The 23,285-nt window shown below is 40.1% G+C and overlaps 1 protein-coding gene across 6 annotated transcripts in view; it reads right to left on the minus strand.

Moving 5' to 3' along the window:
• SMOC1 (SPARC related modular calcium binding 1) overlaps positions 1 to 23,285 on the minus strand; it is a 124,516-nt gene that overhangs the window by 58,366 nt on the left and 42,865 nt on the right. For all 6 annotated transcript variants that reach the window (XM_085224939.1, XM_085224941.1, XM_085224937.1 and 3 more), the window contains exons 3-5: positions 18,317 to 18,429; positions 9,224 to 9,323; positions 6,988 to 7,035 (exon numbers count right to left, since the gene is read on the minus strand). In XM_085224939.1, the coding sequence (XP_085081065.1) occupies positions 6,988 to 7,035; positions 9,224 to 9,323; positions 18,317 to 18,429 (261 nt within the window). The remainder of the gene's footprint in view (positions 1 to 6,987; positions 7,036 to 9,223; positions 9,324 to 18,316; positions 18,430 to 23,285) is intronic.

Below are 23,285 nucleotides of genomic sequence, written 5' to 3' on the forward strand. Positions count from 1 at the left end.
CACTTACAGAGAGCTTCAAGCATTCACACGGCACAATGCACAGCAAATCTAATGCTTTCAGGAGCAGATGGCTTACACATGCATATCTTTACTATATGGAAACACACTGCAATTCATGCATGTAGGTGTATACACTACCCTACTATGTCAATCCTTGCTTAGGAATATTTCAGAAACAAACAGTTCAGAGAACATTGCATGAAAATTCTCCCTCATCCATGCTTAAAAATTAGGATATTATTTATCTTAAAATAAATAACACAAGGGATCCAGAATTGTCTCAGTAGCACCGTGGACTTAGCACTGGCCAATGGTCTGCAAAAAATTGATAACATGATGACCACCAGTTAGAACCATCACTTTTCACTGCCCTAGTAAATCTGTATTTCCCTCATCTCGCTTATGGAGGCCATGCTACACTTCTGTCTTTCCCGGAGCTACCACAAGCTGATAAAGACATCACAAAACATCTTTTCACTATTTATCAGATCAGGGAGGTGAGAATAATGGAGTGCTTGAAACCTGGTTTGTGTAATAGTACAGCTCTGACCCAGGCTTGATCAGTACCTTATTGAATCCAGAAAAAATGAAGATAGAGTCTAAAGCCTCAAATTTGGGTCATGTTTCACCTTGACAGCCTTGTCTACCAAGTGGGATGTTTTTGTCAAGGTATCATCTGTCTGTTCGTACTTCTGAGACATACTAATCCTTGGAGGCTGCACTCCCCTCCCACAAGCAGGCAGCAGATGAATTGGTGCCAGCTGCACCTGACTTCCTACCACCAGCAGATAAAGCTTCAAGGTCGACAGGTACAAATGCTCCCATTTATTTACATTAACATAAGCCATCCTCTGCTCAGGTTTGCCTGAGGAGAGCATTCACCCATTACTGCTCAGTCTAATTACTGATGCAGACTAATGAGCCATTAGGCTCATTATTGATTCAAATTGCTACTACTAGGTGCACAACTAGTCCATTTTCTGGAAGTTAAGACTCTTGGAAATTGTAGGAAGAGAGCCACAGAGTGGGCTCACTTACCCACAGCTGTAGCTGAGGTTCTCCCTGCAACTGAACCTGCCTCTGTGCTGATTTCATAAGGAGGACCCAATTCTACATTTTTAATTGACAGGAATTTTAAGTTGTTCATCTTAGGTTCCTCAAATTGCTTCAGTGTTTTCTTGTAGAAAAACACACTTTCTGCAAACTGATTAGGTGGAGTTTTCACAGCTCTGAATGTGAGTGAAAGCACTGAATTCAATGCCTGCATGTAAGACAGTAAGCGTAAAACTTCACAAACCAGATTTTGCCTCCTGTGGGGCCCACCAGATCTCACATTCCACTAACATCACCACACCTGCCACAGGCTCAGGGAATTGCAGATGCTGTTGTCAGCTTTGGCAATAGAGAAATAAAGCTAGTCAAAACAAGCCTGGAACTTCATACACTGCAAGAGACTTCATGAAAGAAAAAGAGAGTTCATACCACTCAAGACTCTTCATAATGACAGACATTGATATTTTAGCCAGACCGTATTTACCTGTACTTGATTCATCTTTTAATTCCTGATTATAGAACCACATTTCCTTTCCCATTTCCTTCATTCAGTTGATATAAAATAGTATCAAGATCTCTCACACAGTGTCTAGAATAGTTACAATCACTAGCAAACAACTATCCTCACCTAAATGTTCATTTCACTCCTTTCGAGACCCTCTCTCCACTATTAATTTACTCAGTTTCCAGTTTTAGGCAGGAAGACTGCATGAGTTTATGGAAATAAAAAAATACAGGATTGCTTTTTTTTATATCCTTCCACCTCCTGATCAGCCTGCTTTTTAGAGCCAGCTTGGTGACTGAAAGGCACTACTCTTACTTGCAATATGCCAAGTCTGCATCATTGCAAGCAAAAGCCTCAGCATTCCACAGATAAAGAAAATAATTTTCTGTGTTTGCTTGTTTTGTTTCAAACATGTGGCATAACTTCCCTTTGGCTGGAAAGAAATAAGCTGCATTCTTTAGGCAATGAAGAAATCCAGTTATGTTGGCTCCCAATATGCCTGTCACTGCATCTTCATATTCTAAGAAATTCCCAGTGGGAGAGAGGAGAGGAGATCCAGCACTCTAGGGGACAGTGTACATCTTCCAAATCTCTCAGGCTTTCAAACTAAGCAGCAGCTGGAGTGAATTAGTGCAAGAAGCTCCTTATAAGAAAGGGCACAAGGAGGAATAAGTAACAGACAGCAATCAGCAGGTTCTGGATATCCTAATTCTACCAAGAAACACTGCACTATCTGACAAAAATCCTGGACACTTATTCCACCTGCCTGAAGGAACAGCATGTGTCAGACTGGATGGGCTTCCTTATCTCCTAGGTATGGAAATTCCTCCCTCTTTTTCACCTCACGGTTGCTCAGTCTACCATGAGAGAGAACAGACCACTTCAGAAGAGTATAGAGTACCTTAACTTGGTACCCAAACCCAGAAAGGGTTGCTTGGCAGCTGGAGGGTCAGGATACCAGGGCACAGAGAGCTGGGCACTGCTAGACCAAGCACTGCTTGAGAGGCAGCACTATTCCATTACTATCTGTCTTGCTAAGGGCATGGACTGAAGTATTTGGAAAACATCTCCCTTGATACAGAACAGCAAAGTGCACCATGCAAGGAAGTAAAGAAGCAGAGAGTTTTAGCCTACTCCAAAGGGCAATGAATGACAGGGGAAGGACAAAGACCTTATCAAGATTCAGTTCATCTCTCTGATGAGCTGCAACTTGGGAGAAACATTTGGCACTGAGCACTAGGCCTCAGAGATGAAAGGGATGAGAGGTCAAAGAGGGTCAGACCAGTGCTGCCACAACACCACAGCTGAAGCCAGTAAACAATTTCCTTTTTTTTTTTTTTTTTCCCAACGAGAAGCAAACAGAGTCCCAAATGGAATGAATTTGATCAAATAGATAATGCCAGCTGTTTTTGAGGAGTGTCTGCTGGCACAGACACAGGCAATATAGAATAGGCAAAATCAAGCCAACAAGGTACATCTTAGCAAGAATGCTGCACAGCAGATCTAGTCCAGCATTACTTTAAGAATAGGAATTGAATAATAGAAGGTTCAAGTGACCCTGCATCAGCAAAAAAAACCCCTATAATTTACACCAGGTAAGTTTGGGCACCTCTTTCACTGTTCTCCCCCTCCCCCACTCATTGCCAGCCTTCTCTCCGACCCCACTCTCCGCCCCAGAAAACCCTGCCGCATCATCCTGAGTGCAAAATGACACTCTCTTACCAAGTGCAGACCTTTCATTTCGTTTGTTTCAGAGTTACAGATACTAATAACTTGCTGGGCATTTTTTAGTGAATTCCACAGATGCAGAAAGATTCTGTCTCTATTTCCAAGGAAATAGTCACACTGAACATTGCAATCATACACGGAAATAGTCTTAACACCATACTGCAAACTGCTGCTTCAAAACACAGCACAGGAATGCACTGCTCAGTGTCCTGCAAACTCCACATGTGCTCATTGTAAACATTAGCTTGCTATTAGCTAGATTTTTTGAAGCTGCCCACAAAGGACACACATCCTTCAGTACTATCAGCCATATTGCAGCATTCTTGCTGTGGCCTTGTTTCTTCACACCTGGCTCACTCAAGCCTAACATAATCAAGGATAAGAGGGACCAAACTTATTTATAAAACTTTCAAGCAAACTGAATTCAGCACAGGAGAAATGGTGGTAAATGTCTGAATTGCAAGCCCCGGAGAGCCCGGGCTTCCATGCTACCATATAAGAACACGTCACCACTTCCCCACGCCCAGCTCTTCTCTGCCTTCCAACAACAGAGCATTTCACAGACATGAAACAAATCAATACTGGCTATTTTAAAGTTTTAAGTTTGGTGCCAGCTTGATTTGATTTAAATTACCTAACAGGGCAAATTGCATGGATAACTGGTACTACATCATACAGAAAAAGCAGCAAGGAAAACATGGACAACTAGAGCATGAGATTTAAAAATACAGCAGATGTTTTTCCAGCACTGTTGCGTGTTCTCTCAGAATGGATGGGGCCCTGGGTCTAGTATTATTATTATTATAGTGGTCTAGTATTAAATGGGGAGGTTGGTGGCCCTGCATGTGGCAGGGGGGTTGGAGATCCATGATCCTTAAGGTCCCTTCCAACCCTGGCCATTCTGTGATTCTCTGAAGAAAGTTCCCAAGAGCCACTTCTGGAACTACATGTCAAGCCAATGACCATAAAGCCATTTCATTTTATCAGCAGTGAAACACCCTGCAAACAGGAAGGACATATTACTTTACATCATCTCATGCCTCCATCATACCTACTGACCTCTAGAAACTAGGCCAACGCACTTGGAGAAAGAGACGTATTATGATAGCCACCTCCTTCCAACATTATTTTCTTTCTCCTACATGACAGCTAACACACTTGTAAAGTCCTCCCTTTCATTTGTCACGTAATAGCCTAAGCATATCCACCTGTACTGTTTCCCAGGCAGTACCGATAGATATGCTTAGGCTATGAGGTGACAATTAATATATAACTATATAAAATATAACTATTTTGCCCCAAAGCCTTGAAAGGCACCAACATTATACAAAGTTTATTAGCTCCATATTTTACATTCCTGCATGAATAGGACAAAGGAAATCACCTCTGAGAGTCTTAGCTATTCCTTTTCCTCCTGAGAGCCCATTCTGTGACAGTTTTGATCCAGAAACCCTGAACTGGAGGTGTAGAGAGAAGTCTTCCATGCAGTGAGGAAATTCCAAAAGCTAATTCAAAAGAGAGCGGCCTAAACGGATGCAGAAGTTTCTAAAATGTGCCTCTACAATACAGATATTATCACTGATCCAGTTTCTGCCAGACTCCTCCTCATTCTGCCTTTTTTGTATTCTTGCAAAGGGAAGTTTTCACAGAAAGACTCTGAATACTCAGCTAGTATGAATGGTTATAGCCATGTTGGCTAGCCACCAGCCTTTAAAGAAGCCAGACCTCCAATGAACAATATGCTTCAGGGAAGCCAGGCTGCCTGTTTCAGGTTTCCTTACCACAAATCCCATTTTGGATCATGACAACATCAGTCAAGAAATGCTGATGAAAAAGTCAAATTCATTTTTAGAGTAGGCATTTTTCACTAGTCAAAAGAGTAATGCAAACTCCCTCAAATTTTAAACCAAATTATTTCAGCTTCTGAAGGCTTTCTCAATTTCAGAAGATCTATACAGACTGTGTAATAATCGCTCACAAGGATTTTTTCTAATATGGAGGAGAAAGGCTTATATGGAGGCTTCCAACAGATGAATACATTCAAAACTGGAGAGGATGTAAAGTTTACATGATTGCTTGAAGCACGCTGGCCCAAAGGGAAATGTTTTCATTTTCTTGACAGCTACTGACTGCATAGGATATTTCTCCATCCACGTGATCATGCTTTACATTCCCGAAATAGGATGCCACAGGCAGCACGCAGAACAGTCAATTTATGTTACAAATTTTAGATTAATTCCTTCCATTTATAGTTCTTCTGTACATTCCAGCCAAAAAGTTCAGATGTTTTTCCCTTTGCTTCTGTTTCTTATGAATTTCTATGTCAGCTGCTTCTAATTCTAAATGAGCAAACCAGGACTACTCAGGTAGAAAGCCTACAAACAACTCCCACTCTAAAATAATGCAAGAGCTACTTGATTTCCTTGTACTTCAGGCCAGACTAACAATAGTTGTATTAATAGAATGATAACAATATGTTCAGGTGGCAGTTACACAGGCCGTGAGGTTTAATAGATAATTACAGGTTTACATCTTTATCTGAAGTAAGAAGCCTTCAGTCTTTAGCCTTCAGTCTTAAATTAACAGGTTTTTTTGCCTCTTTCTTTTCCTTACCTTTTCCTGAGCTCCCATAAACAACAAATAGACTGGAGAGCAGATATATTCAAAATGCGTCATTGCTCTGAGCATAACAATTCCTGTTAAGTGATAACAGTCCCAGAACAGAAATGTTTTTCAAATTAAAATTAGGCACCCAGGTAGGCATTTTCCTGCACGTTTAAGTCTTAGGAGTAATTGATTTAGAGTTAGCAGTAACAACCCTGCTTCATATATCTAAACAGGAACTACTCCCACAAAACTGTCTTTATTCTCGCCATAGGAGGGAGATTGCACTCAACACAGTTTTTCTACTGTAAGGGGAAGCTAAAAAGTTGACTATGAGCAGGGGGGTTAAGGAGAAAATGGATTGAAAAACAGCATGTAGGACACCTAAAGACAAACTTGACTGCTCATCAATGTATGCTCTAGTAGCCATTCATCCCGTGACTATATCAGTGGACATAAATCAGAGGACACAGGGAAGGCCTACTAGTACACAAATGAGAAGAACAGTGACAAATCCAGCGCCCTGCCAGAAGAAGTAAGGAGTAAAGAAAGCAGTGAAAGGAAGGATGGCCACTTCTTAATACACAAAAGAGTAAGGTTTACAAGAGCAGATGAGTTTTAATGTAGCTCTGCTCCAATAAGGCCAGAAGGTTTTATGCAGATCTGTTAAAAAAAACAAAAACAAAAAAAAACAACCACAACCAACCCATACACCTTTACAGTACATATAAGGTCACAGTCATGACTGCAAGTGTATCCCTAATCTCTAGGGATTTTACTGAGAAACACTTACAGCCAACATCAAGGCAAACAAACAAACGCTATCCCATATTGCTGTCTCTTTGGGAAGCTCTGCTTTCATTTACCATTTCTCAGCTGACAAATACAGAGAAGAGTAAACAGTTTTTCATCCATCGAGTAATGCATAAACAGACTGTCATCTTATTTCTCCTACTGTAGGGGGAGGTCTAAAAGCATGTAAGCCTCCTACATATAGAGCTGTTTTGAAACCCAGGTTCTAAGTTATCTCAACAGACTTGGCTGGGGAACTATTTGCTATTACAAAACAACTTGCTGAAGCACAGGACTCCACTCACCTTTCCTCCCTGAGTTACCCTGGCTTGATGGTTTATCAGTTACAGAACCTAAAGCGGAAAAAAAAAAAAACATTTTTAGATACTGAAGAATCACACAGAACATGTCATATTACCTGAAAACAGTCAATTTCTCAATCTAAAAATCATCTGTTTTACTTGCCAACGGCTTGGTTTACAATTGAGAGATCCTGTGGCTTCAACCAACTGGGACAGCATAAGGAAGTTTTATGCATTAACGTTGTGAAATTAGGATGTGGGTAAACAAGAGATCTTTAGTATTTGGATCCAGTGATTTGAAAGAGTTTAACACAGCAATGCACTAGTAAGAAACCTGGAATAAATCCAAGGACAAGAAGGAAAGATCAATAAGAGTCACTTCTTTGGTTTGCAAACATCAAGAAGAATAAATCACAAACAGGTGGGGAGAGCATGCAGGGGATGCAAGGGGCAGTGTTCTAAAGGAAAGGGATTAAGAGGGACAATTTCCAGAAAACTGATTTCAACTAAGCTTTGAACATCCACAGGCATTTGAAAAGAGACATTAGATAAGGTACAGCAGGTACTTGAATAGGACACATCCTGTATAGCTAAATATACAATTAAAATTTCACATAATATATATGATTCTGCACTTGTTTCTACAGTTTTTGTGCTTCATTGTGAATTTTTCACTAAAACTTGAGCAGATAATTAAGGCTTTCTTATCTATTACAAAAGTGTAAAAATCCACAGCAAGCATTTCTTTTTTTGTCAAACAGTTTTAGGAAACTGATTCTTCCATGCACCATTAGCAAACAGTTCCAGTGACTACTATCCCTTCAGGAAACATAGATCTAAAGTTAGTTTCAAGGAGGTAGATTTGACAGCACTGAGAGTCCAGTCAAGACAAGCCCTAAACTTTATTGCCTAGGCACTTGAACTTGCAGACCAGTTTACCACAGGTCTACTGTCAAATTACAAGAAGAAATCAGTTACACAATACTAGTAGCCATAGACTAACTTACAGTGTCCTATGAAACACAGTGACTCTAGATTACTAGTAATGCAATTTTATAAACAGCTCAAGAATAAGTGAACAGATGAATAAAACATATTCTAAAACGTGCTCTGCCAGATCTGGAATGGCAGACAAAAGCCAAATTTCTGTATAGATCTTACTTTCTTTCCATGTACATGTGAAACACCAAACATCCCCTCAAGCTACATATCTGTGGTCCAGTGGGTCAAGCAATCTCCACACTCAACAACTCATGCAAGTCACTATGTTTGCTTATCACCACAACACATCCTACAATCAAGAAGATGCTGAAAAAGGTGAGGAGGATTAAAAAGAAAGGTTTGACTGCTACCATCCTCCCACCTAATGGGCAAATTCTGCAAGACGTGAGAGCAGAAATGCATCAAAAAGCTGCGAGGTGCAAACTGTCCAGCATGAAGCCAAAGGCAACAGTTCCTACATGGGATTACTTAACATGTTAGACAAGCCTATGCCTACTTTCTTTTCTTTTGTGGGGCAATGGGTCATCATTCTAGCGTCATTTCTGAATTCTTCCAAACTGCAGAAACCAGCTTCACATCTCTCCCTGTGCCTAGTATTTGCAATGGCACTGCAGCTCTGCTCACAGCCCATAAAGCTAAAATCTAAACCAGGAATTTGGGCATATGAAAATCCGAAGCCCTCCTCCAGCCCCACTCCATTTGAGCTGTGGGTTGCTGTACTGAATTGTGGGGAGAAACAAAACTTTAGTTTGCTTTAAGTACAGAAAATGATGATTTGTGAAGTCTGAGTGCATTTCTGCCAACCTCTGAAGGCAACATGACTCCATAACCCAATTCAGTGCAATCTGAGAGCCATTTCTTTTAAGTACAGATTATGGAATAGGAGTTATCCCATCTGCCATGGGGACTTCTGTTTTTGGTGTACATAGTAATACTGCAGCTTGTGCCTCAGCAACCACAAGCCTTGCTTCCACTCTGTTACCTTGGAGACTTTTCTCAGTGAGCCTTTCAAGAGTGCTAAGTACCTTTGGTGCCAGGTAGAAATGCCACAGCCCAAGCTTCCTTGAGGGTTCCAAAAGCCAGCAAGCAAACAGGGAGATACAAGCAACAATTGTAGTTATAAATGGGGTAAACTGGCTGAGTCACCTGAAAAGATTAAGCACTCTGAACAGGACATGCCCACCCCATGCCCCTTTAGTTATCAAAAAGGTATTTGTTGAAGCCACTCCCACAGTACCTGAACATACAGGAGTTTTGTTCTGTACAGAAGAGCCACTAATAGGCTTGCCATCAGGTGTCACACACCAGCAGTATCCAGTGTAGGTATGGCACTGCACCTGTTTGATAAAGCAAAGAGCAGGCATTTCATTTCTCACTCTCTCACCCACCACTGCTATTACAAATCACATTTCAGAGGAAGTCCCAGCCCTGAAGCATCACAAGGAGATACTTCAGAGCAAGGAAGTCACAAAGAAGAGTATTGTTTGGTGGACACATTTATTTTTTTTTTGACCAAGACTTTCTCCTCCCACCTCCCTCTCCAAAGAAGGGCTATTTTTCCTACTCCTTTAGCTGCAATTCAGGAGGTAACAGAAGTTACAGAAACTCAGCTGAGAACACTTCACTTTGGGTACGCAGCAATCATGCCTCAGCTCATCCCACCCTTTGCTAAATGTTGTTTACTATTCATTATTAAATAATCTCTCCTTGGAGTCCCATTGCATCCCAGCTGGAATGAGAAAAGGCCACCTCAGCCCACTTCCACAGCCACTGCATGAGAGCAGTGCTCTGTGGGAGTTGGGAGAGCATTTTGTTCAGTAAACACAGCTAGAAAAACACAACATTTCACTTAATATATTAACAAACTTTCTCCAGACAGATTTGAGCTCACTCTTGTTACTATGTCAACTCAAGCAGCAGGAGCTTTGACTATTGACAAGAATTTCAGAACATTTGATGACGGATGCATGAGCCAAAAGGTGCACAGCACAAGATTCAGCTACCTCACGTTTAAACCTCTGCATCTGAACTTAACATTTAGAATTCCCTAGCTCTTTCCATAACTGTGGAAGGACACCAGAATGTCTTGTTCGTATGTGAGAAAAGAAATCCTGGTCTAAGGTGCAGTCTTAGTGATGTCTGTGCAGATATTAGTCCTGTGGCGCTGTAATTTCATCCAGCTAAATAAATCTCATTACATCTTTTGCCTCACCTTTCACACAGTGAATCTGCATTTAGATAAAATTGAGGATGCCATTTGAAATTTCTCTTCAGACAAAAGTAAACGATCATCATACAGGCATCTGTGTAAATACTATCAGTTTTCAAAATGCTTCCTAGCAAACGCACTTTCAGTTGTGGCCAAGTCTGTGCATCAGTAATATCAGCATCCTAGAATGGTAGAGCAGTTCTTACACTAATATAAGCCCTAGAGATGGCTCTATCATAGAGTTCTGATAAAGCCTTGAAATTGAATCACTTCAGAAACCTTTTAATTTTGTTTTTAAGCTGAATTCTGTCCATTCTCTGCCTTCTCCAAGGAAGTTCACTGAAGTTGATTTCCCTTTTCAGTACTCCCCAGAGAACAGAAGAGCGATAAGGTATTTGCACCATTCCCTTCATTAGGGATCCTTCAGAACTAGAGCAGTTATTCCCCCTCTTGCTGACAGCTGGCTCTGATTCCCTAAGGTAGCGGAGTTTGTTCAGAGACTTAACGATGGTCTTTTTAAGAGGCTTTGAGTATCACATAAAACATGATCTAAGAGCAATTATGCCACAGTACCACGTGTTTATCTTGGATTTTACTAAAGCACAAAGCAATCATTTTGCCTCAAGCAAATTCACATTTAGCAGCCAAAATCAACAATACTCTCATGTACCCACATTACTAAATTCACTCTTGCTGCTATCTGCACACTTTCTTTTTTATTCTCTCAAAAATAAAACAAAAATAACGCAAATTATTCAAAAGCATTATGAATATATTTAATATACACAGAATAGAAATGCTTGGATTTCCATGTTTAATGTTTATCTTTGCTGATCTTATGCACATCATTGCATTCCCAACAGCACGAGATGTTGGCTTTACATCTGAGACCTAATAGTAAAAAAGAGCAAGATCATTACACTTTATACTATAGAAGTGTCTGCATTTTGCATCAGTTTTTCAGAACTGGACATCCCAACTCAGGTGTTTTCAAACAAAGGTACAATGAACATTGTTGGGTTTTTTAATTTCTATTAAAATGTCTCTTTCTCTTCTTTGATTTCTATTTTTTCTTTTTTAACATGAGAATGTGAGAGCATCATTTGTTCTAAAACTCCTAATATAGCTAGCATTTTTTTTTTTAATTCAAGTGAATTGAAAGTCCTATAGTCAAACCTTCAGAAAATAACAGATTGATGGTAGAGAAGTCCAAAAGGTGTACTGACAGATATAAGACAGATACTGCAACTGAGAGTATGTTATGCACCTTACTCCACTGGAAAGTTACCTATTGCATACCAATCATTTATGCAATTCAAGGATATTACAGTAATACAGGCAAAAGAAATGTTGTGAATAACTAAAATGAAACCTGGTCCTCTCTGTACTGGCATCAGATAGCACCTTTCCACAAGAAAAAAGAATAAAAAATAAAAAAAAAAAATCTCAAACTGACAGCACTTTCACACCAACCATGTATTTTACTATAGCACACAATGACTTCCCTACAATGGTCAGAAGAAGCAATGAAAACTCAGCCTGTGTCTTTTCATTACTAAAGACAGACAACTATGAAAAACATACTCCATAAACCTCAAAAATTTACCTCAGTTGGCTTTCCTGAATGTGTTCATGAAGAGATGTTGCCTTTCATAATGATACCTGGAAAGGTCTCAGCACATTAAGATGTTATAAGAATATTGGCCTACAGACTAGAGAGTTTATAGCTTAAAGGCTGTGAAAGCAAACAACAAAAACTGGAATAGTCTTCATCAATTACACAGCAGTGCTGTAACTTTGAAAAATGGAAAGGCAATAAGCTGATCCAGCACCTTCCTAAGCATTGTCGTAGACAAATAAGACATTGTAAAGCATTAATTGTTCCAGAGTTCCTAACAGCAAGGAACCTTTGAGATTCAATTGTGTTTTGTTTTATTTTTCATTTTTTTCAATGAGTTTCCAATGATCTTAGGCTAGAGTTGTGTTTCACATTAAAATTTTCTACTTGAAGTTCATCCTCAATCTAATCTTACTCCTACAGTAACAAGATTTTTTAAATACTTCTTAAAGTTTCAGTCAGAAGAGTAGAAATGACACAGGTTTACTGCACAAATCTAATCTTTGGCTATGAGTTTCTCATCTGGGTTATACCAAAAGTGAGTTTACTCCTCTTTTTTTTTCCCCTCTTATTAATCTTCTAAAGCTGACTATGCTGTGACACATAAAAAAAGACATCATTTCTACAAACAAAATAACTAACCAAGCTCCAGAATGCTCAGTGCTGCAGGAAAGGCTAGTTACTGAAAGCTAGACATCTTCAGCTGCCGTACACCTGTCCAACAGCTAAACATTTAAAGTTACATAAGAGGGAGCCAGAGAAATAAAATCTGAAAATCAGAGGTCTTCCAGATTCCCCACTAACAGCTATGCTTTCAAAATAAATAAATAAATAAAAATAAATAAATAAAAAATAAAAATTGAACTGCATTTAAAGCCCTGTGAGCATCTGCATCCCTGAATATACAAGACAACACCCTTTTCATACTGCTGGGGTGAGAGATATGCCACCTTAGCTGTGCCTCAACCAAACAACGAAAAGCTCGAGATATAAGCCTAACAAAAATCGCTCTCTTGCCCATTAAGAGTGTGGCAGCAGCTCCTCATTCCCCTGTGCCATCACAATGTGTGAAATTAAACAGCAGCTACCACTCTAGCCACTGGCAGCATGAATGAACACCTGCCTTCATCACGTTCATTACAATATGAAAGCATCAAAACACGGTCACTGCAGACATCTCCGCCTCTTAATTCCTGAGGGAAAAAGCCACCACTGTTTGGGTTTCTTCTGCACCTCAGCAGCAATGCCAGAATCAGACTCCCAAGCAGTCTTCAACTCCTTAACAAGCAAGCCACATCCTCCCTTCTCAGCCTTTTGAGAAAGGTGAATCAAGGGGCTGGTTATTTCTCCTTTCCCCACCTCTGCTCTGGTTTAAATATCTCGCAGGATTGCTTAGACCTGGACTGTGTCCTTCTTTCTTCCAGGCTGTCAGCTGACTACTGTCAGAAGCCTGCCTTTCTTTTACTGACAGCTTTAGGGAGCAACCAGCCTACAACTTAAGTTTGAGCTTCTTTGGGATTTCAGTCCCTTAAACTGTTCTCATCACTTTTTCTGTTCCCTACTCACATTAACTCTTCCCAAATGACATTGTCCAGACACATTCCCATATTCCCACCAAAGCTTTCTGCAGCACCTTCTCTCACATCTATGCACGGTTCAGGAAACATTTGTTTCACGGCAATTTCACTTTTAATATAATTAGGGAAAAGTGATCTGTGACAAAAGCACGTCAGCCATGTTCAAGAGTACTGCCAGCAGACACACTCTGCACAGATATCACTTTAAGCAGGAGAGCAATCCCCAGCTAGTCACATTAATCCTTTCAGAAGCGAAAAGTGACTCTTAATATTAAGGATGAATGATCTTATACTGTCACTTTCCATAAGGTTTCCCACTCATGTTTTAAAAACCTTTTCCTTTACTCTCTAGACTGGTTCTTCCTTGAAGAAATGCCATAAATATATATATCTCAGCCGCTCACAGGCAGACTTGAAAGGAAAAAAACAAAGCTAAACAGTGGAAGGAGGTGGCAAAACAGCAAGACATCACAAAAAGCCACACAAGACTATATCCTCAGAGTAAGGTTAAGATTATTCATGTTCATTTGTCTGAAACAGATTCTGTTTAAAAGCTCAGCAACCTTTTCTAAAAAAAAAAAAAAAAAACTGCTTGGGGGAAAACTATGAAGAATGCAAGTCTCTCTCAACCCATGGCAACAAGCCCAATGGCACTAGGCAGCAAAAGAAAGTGCGCAGATTACCCAATAGAGCCTGTTGTTTATGAAGAACAGATCACAGCAGGTTAAGTGCCGCATGGAAAGAGAATGGCATTTATGCAAAACACAGCATAACAACAAAAAGGAGAGAGCCAGTCTTGGGAACTGAAACTGGTTTTAGCCACGTCCAATTCTGCACAACAGTACATGACCTCAGTTCTGTACAATTAATCAAATTACTCCTATCAAACAAGCATCCTTATGTTCTGAACAACTCAAATTTTATCTGCCTGCTTATATTACTATTGATTAATCACTGAGAGCTTTTGTTATATAAGTAATATACCTCACACAGTGACTGGAACATGGAGAAATAGCCTTACTGCACTTTCCAGAGTAATTCACCTGGTCTACCCCTTTATACAGTCATTTCTATTGTGCCTTCAATGCCACCACCTCTTCCACACTGAACATCCACATTACATTTTTAGATGTACAAGCAGTACTAAAAGAGAGGCTTGATAAGTCTTGGCAATACACGGACTCCTAGAATAAGGGAAGCAATGGACATGGTGCACAGGTACAATTATGAAAAATAAGGAATTAACAGGTGGCTGCTCCCCTTCTTGCAGTACACAAAATTCATTATATGCAGCTCTGACTAGGAAAATCGGACATCCATCAATACAAGTGGTGGCAATATTTCTTTTCAGTATAGATTTTGCAGGCTGTGAAAGGAGTCTATAGGAGCGCACGTAAGACACACAGGACACCTTCAAAGTGTTTAAACATAAATCTAAGCAAAGTCTTTGCCCTCCTCCCTTCTATCACTGTTACTACAACCAACCGTTTGGTCTTTGAGCCAGTTCATCTGCAGGAGAGCAGGAGGAACTAAGACAAGCAAGGTCCCCTTGCCAGCTGCTCGCTATGCAGCACACATTGCAGGGGGCAGAACACCAGAACAGCTATGCCCTGGTTCCTGAGCCTACAGATTCATCCAAAGTGTGGTAGATCCATCCCCCAAACTCAATCAGCTTTGTTCTGCTTGAAATTCAAGGAGCTAGAAAGTGTAGACATGAGCTGCCTCAAAAAGCCTCACTGAGCACTGTTTTCTGCATTCACTCATAGTGCAACATATGATAGCAGTTTGGTTTCTAATCAAGAGGATGATGATGAAACAAAGTCAACAGCTCAATCTGGTAAAGATCAAGTAGATTCTGTGAACATACTGTTAGCACTACCAAAAGCAGTTTCCAAACCTGTGCTGCTTCTGTCTCATGAAATTCAATAATGAAACAAAACAGATAGTTTGAAGTCTGATGGCAAGGACAGCAATGTTGGCCTGAACATCTACATGTTATGTATATATCTACAAGGAAGAGGCTCAGCTTAAGATCTGCAAGTGCTGTAACAAGCAAGACATCTGATATTCTATGTACAGACACGCATATTTTATCCCTCTCATCAAAACTCTTCTTTCACCTTAAATATGTCTGCAATAAAAGTTACATGACAGGGATGAAATTGCTGAAAAATCTTCCCAAAGCAACTCCAAGTACAGGGTATACCCTGAAATGCGTGTAACTGGTTAGATTCTTACTGGGACAGGGATCCAAAGCTGAAGATCTTAGCGGATATTTCTCCTAAAACATCACTGAGAGATGCTACTCTGTTGTAAGCTTCCCAGATGAGATTCTGGAGTTTGGATGGAGCTACTCAGAGGGTATTGAACCAGAATAAACTAATAACATCACAGATCTGACTTCTACAAAGCCCCAGGCACTTGAAGAACCAGCCTACACAGCTCTTCTGCAGAGCAGAACCTGGGGGTGCCAATTTTCTGCTAAAGAGATGCAGTGTCCAAGCAACCTCCAACATACCAGATCTATTTGTGAGCAGCTGGAAGCAAAAGCGTTTATGCTGTTTACCAAAATTCTACTTTTTAATCATGCTTTTAAAATCAAGTTAAATTAATTTGAACCAGAAGCTAAAATGTTTGGCTCAAATGCAGATTGAAACCAGTTAGTTTCCTCAGCCATTGTTTTTCATTCACATCTTCAGCAGGGACAACAACCTTAAATGTTGCAATACGACCGATGAAGCTTGCTCCTGAGGTATGTGGAACACAGGGCGTTAAGATCCAAGGAATGATATGAATTTCAGTTAACGCCAATTGCAAAAGGATCATGGGCTTTCCTCCACATGCCAGGTAAAACAAAAGAATTTTCATGTTCACAGCAGATAGAACTAAATAAAGGAAGAATGTGAAACATCACTTGGTCATCAGATCAGAATACACATTTTTTTCTAAGCAGTTTCATGCTGCTGCTCTACTGAGAACACTGGCAACCACACTGGCCAGGGAATGTGCAGAAAAGAGACCCAGTAACTGCTCCACAGTCCAGATGCCAGCACCCATCTACCAGCTAAGCCTGTCTAAAATAAAGCTTTATCAACTTTGCCCTCATTCTAGCTTATTAAGAATTACTTGCATCTCCTACCTACTTTAATCTCCAAGAGGCTGATGGACAGCTGACAAACACTGACAAGTCAGCTTTCCTTACTCCTTTCTTCTTGAACTATGAAGTTCAACACGCAACAATCAGTTGGCTGCTATGCTAGGTTTTTATAAGTATTCCATTCCAGTGCCAACATAACCGGAGCAACTCTGCACAAAATCCAACTTCAACAACTGGTTAAGACTGCAGTCAGATTTTAAGAAACCGCGGCCATATCTCTTACTCCCAGCTTCCTAAGATGTTCCATGCTGCACATCAATATGATGCTGCTCCAAAGAAGTATGCAGAGTTGGCAAGATGGATAAAACTTTCCCCACTTCACCATGAAAAAAAAGAACAACCCAACAACAAAACAAGAACACTCCCACGCAACGGATAATGGGAGGGTAAGGCTAAGAGGGAATACAGACTTTTCATGGGTTATCACAAAAAAATCTTTCCTCTCCTTTTTCCCCAGGCATTGCAAAGTGTTTGAACCAGCCCCAAAGCTTTCTGAGCTTCTCATCTTTTTGAAGCCAATATTGATTTTATTTTGGATTTTTTTTAAACCCTCCAAAGACTTTGCAAACAACAACTACCAAATCCTCAGATTTTTCAGACACGAGATATCTAGAACAGTGCTAGACATAGGGAAGCTATGACAAAATGTTGTGTGATTTACCCAAGCTCACAAACCCACCAAGGATGCAGAATTTGGGTTTTTGAGATCTGCCACGGTGAGCAAACATCTTACATTTCCTATCTGCCAGGGAACAGCACATGAACCATTTTTAACATCCAGTTCAGTCAGCACTAGAACACTACTCAAAATGCCAGTGGTAACAGAACCAAATAATGATGCACATTTCTACCCTGCATTGGCAGCGTCCCATCACTGGAAGCGTTCAAGGCGAGGTTGGATGGGGCTTTGAGCAACCTGATCAAAGGGGCTTTGAGCAGCCTCATCAAAGCGAAAGGTGTCCCAGTGATCCTTCAGATCCCTTCCAACCCAAACCGTTTTATGATTAGCAGACCACTCTTCCTCTCCAAATTTCCTTCAAGAGCGCTTTGCTTTCGCCACAACTATTCCAACTTCTTTGGGAGCCTGCAGGACCTCTCCCAGTTGAATTATTTGTGAAAGATTTTCAGTGATCACTATTGACTACTGATTTTGCATAGATATTAAAGGCCAACAAACAATGAGCCTCTCCTGCTAGCCATGCTCAGGATAACTTTCTCAAGAGAAGCAATGTTATGAAACAATCTACTAACCCAGCACACCACCTAGTTTTCAGCAAGTAACCACTTAAGAATCAGAAACCCTAAACAATTCTCATCACTTCCTTTCTAGATCCTCAAGCCACAATAGGGCAAAAAATAAGAAGTCAACAAGTGCCATACAGAGAGAAGAGGCTCAGTAGACCACTCTTATGCTGAGATAGATGAAGCACAGGTAAAAGTAGAGTGAGCTTGGTTCACCCTGTACTATCTGAGCTAAAATGCACTTTCCAGCTCATTTTATGAGAAAACTTGGTCTTCCCAGCAACTTCCAGCTTAGTTGATTTGCTTCTGTGTTACAATGGAGGTAGATGACATCACATATACATGTGTCTTAAGATACAGTGACTGAATCAAAGTTTCCTACTGGTTAAAGTCCTCAGCTTTCAGCACTTTCACCTTAGTAATCAAGCTGTGTACCCACATTGCCATCCTCACTTGGCTCATATCTTAACAGTAAATCCCTTGCAGTCACTAAGAGCCTGCCTGAAGGAAGGCAATAAAAACTTTACCTGCGTGAATGACCCATCCTCATTGCATTCTGGGATGAAGACTGCTTCCTGGGGTTTCTTTGCCTGTTCCAGTGCTTGAGCTCTCTCTAATCGACACTTGCTTTGGCCAGCATCTACAAAAAGAGAAGCAAACCCCACTTAGATTGCAAATAGCCATTTGGATTCTTCATAGCTACCAGATGCACAATACAACTGAGAGGAAGGGGAAAAGAAAAAAAAAAAAAAAAGACATTAACAACCATTATCTGCACATTAAAAAAAGCAGCTGTGGAGTTAGCAGTGATGACTCCTAAATACAAATCTACATCAAACTTTGAAACAATTAATGAAGAGCTGCCTAATTCCTCTTGGTAGCAGCATTACGGTCATCTACATTACAGGCTTCTTCCATGCATAATATTTACACAGTGAAAGGTCCTTCTGGAGGAAGTTGTGTTTGTTCAACTGTTAACAGCCTGTAACTGAGCATAAGTCAAATAATTTAAGCTGAGACGTGAACAATGTGAAAGCAGGGATGGCCCCAGCAAAGATTCTCTCAGCAATTCTCCCAGTTAGATGCCTAAATAACCAGTTAACCAGCTAAGCTTTCACCTTCATGTCATCCAGACAAAGTAGATGTGTCACTGCCTGTGGTTTACTGAAACCCATCTTCTACCTCTAGTCCCATAGCTTATAGCTAAGAATGCATACCACCTCATACCGGCTACTCTGCCAGCAAGAAAAAATGTGACTCTGTGAACTGAGCTTGAAGGGATTAAAAATTCAGTTCTGCACTTATTTCAGCTGATGGCTGCATGTAGCATGACCTTAAACCCTTCCAGCTCTAGTGCACCTTTACAGAATGTAGGCCCAGATAAGACTGACTGATGGGTCAAAAAAGAGAGTTCTGTCCCATAGAGATATAGATTGACTCTGTGTTTATATTCAAAAGCACAATGTTTAACAGTACTGCTGTTCAGACTGTAAAGGAGGAAAACAGCAAGCATCTGTTTCTATGGGATTGACAGGGATCAGCACTTCCTTTCTTTTCACAGAAATCCACAGACTGAAAGATTTTAAGTGTAAAAAAAGTGTTCAAGATGAGAACTTCATACAACTGATGACTCAAGAGACTAAGATTCAGGTTTGCTAATATTGTCTATGCAATTTCATTTTAAACGTATCATATTAACACACTCCCCAGTAAGTATTTAAAAAGTCTTATGAAATTATGGAAATCAGCCCCTTTCTGTTCGGGGGAAAAGAAAAAAAAAAAATAAATCAATATTTGCAGCAAAATATTCAGCACAGATATCTGTAGCTTAAGCGCTGGGTTACAAAGCAAGAAGGCCTGCATCAGTTCTGCCATTGACCAACAACCCACCTTCCTATGACCTTGTATCCCCACTGACCCTATGTAACTCCCATGTTTACACTGTAACTTGTTTGCCAGTGGTTTGCACAACGCCCTCAGCAAGTGGGCCTTTGATCTCAGGTAGACCCAAGATGAACTCAAAAAAGACTAAGATTATTACAGTGTAAAGACTGTCTTAAATTTACACTGAATTTTGAGAAGCAGTAGTAGGCTTTATTTTGTTTGTTTGCTGGTTAAGTTAGTCTTGATATTAACATGAAGGCATCAAATTTTGGATGCAAAAGTGACCAGACAGCCAGACTCTGTTTGCACAACTCCACTGGAGGACAGGTTTGCAAGTTACGTGCTAGTTACTTCTCCTGGAGAAGAAGCACTGGCAATGCTATTAACTGGAATATTTAACCATCACCTGCAGATTTCAGGTTCAAGCCCAGAAGACTAATCTTGCTTGGCATGACATAGGACATTATTACAAAAAAGAAATGTAAAGCACTTCCACATAGCATCCACATCAGTGCTTGCGCACTTAACCCTCATGCACAGCAGTACCTACATAACTGAAACTGCATGCTTCACTATGATGGTAGGAACAAACCTTTCGTGGTACCCTTCTAACATGAAGATGCTAGGAGTCCAGGTAGAGGATTGTCATCTCCAATCCCTTTTCAATTCGCCTAATGCACACAAAACCAAGCCCTCAACATAAGGAGAAGATGGTATAAACATGAAGTGCCTCTACCTTTTCTACCAATTTTAACAGGTCTTTACAGAGCAAACTCTCCTTTCACACAGTCGATCACATTGTGTAGCACATCACCACTACAACAGAGTTTAAGAGCTCATCACTGTTGCAACATCCTCTTTCACAATTCAACCTTTTGCTCAAGAGGCATCATTTCAGAAATTGTTGCTGAAGAAGCACAGGGAAGGTGGCAAATATTTTTCCTCTTCATGAACACACAGCACTAATAATTTCTCCCATCCTCCTTCATTGATTTCCAAGGGTCGTGCCAGACCTCTTTATAGTCTTGACTTGGAATAATCATCTCTACTGCACAGGCAGGAGAGGTATGTGTATGCTGCTATCTTTTTTGTCTGTTGTTTCACAGATCAGTTCCAGTAAGAATAGTGCCTTTAATATCAACATTTACCCATTTGTTTTTAAAAAAGACTGTCAATCTTTCTCTTTTTCACTCCACAGGCTGGTATTTTTATAATGTTTGCAACAACATGTGATTTCAGTGGGATTACTTCACCTTGCTATTTTTGCTGTATTAAATATAAAATATAAAATATTACATAAGTGCCAAGCATTAAAAAGTAGCTGCCAAATGGCTCACCCCAAACATAAGACGTACTTTTTCTTCTCTTTTCTTAAAAATGTTCTCAGAATTATCAAACACTAAGGTTACAAAACAGAATGTCATTACTGCATTCCAGTTTTACATCTCAGACTACAGAATACCTTCTCCCCTTCCATAGGTAAGGTGGGGGAGAAAAAACAAAAAACAAACAAAAAAAAAACAACAGGATGATCTTTCAAAAAGCCAAGCTGTTTAAAAATTTTATTTTAAATGCCTTCAAATTTAAGACAGTTTCACTGCAGCTCAGAAAAGCTGCCTTTTAAAGAAAATTCATTCTCAGGCTGGTAGCTGGCAACCAGGAGACTGAACTACATGTGATGTTTCTGACATCTGGGGCCTAATCTACAGTCTACAGGTGCACGTAATTTTGGATTTTGCAACGAAGTTGGCTAGTAACCATGGCTGATCTTATCCATGAATACTTTATTCAAACAAGACCACCATGTCCCTCATAGTATACACAGTGCACTCCTGAATAAGTCCCAAAAATTCCAGCATCCTCTCTTCAACAGGTAGAGGCAGTTTTGATACAACACAACATCATGGTATGAAGACTAAAGGTATCCTAATAATACAAAGCAAAACATCTTTCGGGATCTACAGAAAGCTAGCAGCAAATCTATACTATGTAACCACAAAAATCTAGCTATTTAGACTTGTTTTTATCAAAAGCCCAAAGGGCAAAAATCGATCCAAACAGCTATTGAACTATTAATAGTTGCATTAGGTAACCATCTCACATACAAGCCAGACCCCCATCAGACACAAGACAGTCCAGCTATTACAAAATCAGCAGATTCATATCCGTTTTCTCCAGCCAATGATCCATGTCCTTACATGAAATAGGCAAAAATGGGAGCTGAGCCAACTACAAAAACGTGCTCATCTGTCTCACACAATGTCAATCATTCTCCACACTCCCCACTGTTTTCCATTTCATTTCTAAAGTCCTGCAGTCTCCAACATGTTTCCTTCCATGCTGGCATACTTTGCTGCATCCTTGATAGCCAGACACCACTGCTGCTCCCTACCTTATTTAGAGCAGATCTAAAAACATGCCAAAATTTGAAAAAGGATTGAAAATATCAGATTTTGAGAAAGAGAGACTTGTTTTTTTCTACCCTTCAATAGGAATAAGAAAGTTCAAAGATAATACACTAATCTAGTAAATGGACAGAAAAAAAGAAGGAAAATTTTTCCCTCCCAGTGAGAACAGTAGATAGAGGAAAAAGGACCTTTCAAGCAACACATTGCTAGTCACAACAAGATCCCCCTTTCCAGCACACTAGCCAAAGCTGCATTCACCAAAGTGTCCCAGGAATACAGGCTGAACACTTGTTACAATTCCCATCAGTAACTTGCAGATTCATTCTACACAGTGACTTTTGATTGCAGAACAAGTTCTCTACCATCACTTTTCAAAACCAAACACAATAAATCCAAAGGGAAGCTTCAGAATACAGCCCAACTACTTTTTTTAAATTAAACAGGGCAAATAAGTTCCTATAAATTGCCAGTTAACACTGAACTTAGGTGCTTAAGACACAGATACTCAATATACCTAAGAAAACCACTGCACAAGAGCTTTCCAAGACTCATTTAACTAGATTTGTCCACCATTCCTGTAGAATTTTGTTATTTAACATAAGATCTTAGCAGGTCAGCTGATCAAAGATCTGGGTACATGTGCTTTGCTGTGTATTTTACACATAGCTATGCCATCTGGAATGATTTTCTGAAATCTCATCAACAAGGCTCCATTTGTCATGGATGCCACAGTTTGATCATTTTAAGCTACTCTTGACTTTTAATCCTTCAGGACTGGTGTGTCTGTAAGGGTTGGGAAGGAGTTAGGATAATTTAGTACTGGATGAATTTCACTGTTTAAAGTTACAGTTCCCAAAGAAATGACAAGATTTCATCTATAAAGGCTTCTTGAGAGAGAAGAAAGCGAAACTGATTCCAAAAGGTTCTGTTCTCTCTATGGAAACCATTCTGCTTGCTTTAGCACAGCACAGTTCAAGTTATCAGGATATGAAGTTGGAAACCTAAGGTAATCTGGGGCCCAGGAAAATGTACTTCTTTTCCTTATTTTATTTACCAGATTTCCACTTCCTCCCTGGACAAGGAGGCACAAGTTAAGACTGCTAATTTCACAAGAATAAAGTCTTGATTATGGTGTCTACCAGGATGTCCTTCAGGATCCCTTCTAGTTCTACAGGAGTTCCTCTGTAGAATACCTTTGTCATGC

This window comes from Meleagris gallopavo, chromosome 5 (assembly GCF_905368555.1).
Source record: "Meleagris gallopavo chromosome 5, MGAL_WU_HG_1.1, whole genome shotgun sequence".
Classification (NCBI taxonomy): domain Eukaryota; kingdom Metazoa; phylum Chordata; class Aves; order Galliformes; family Phasianidae; genus Meleagris; species Meleagris gallopavo.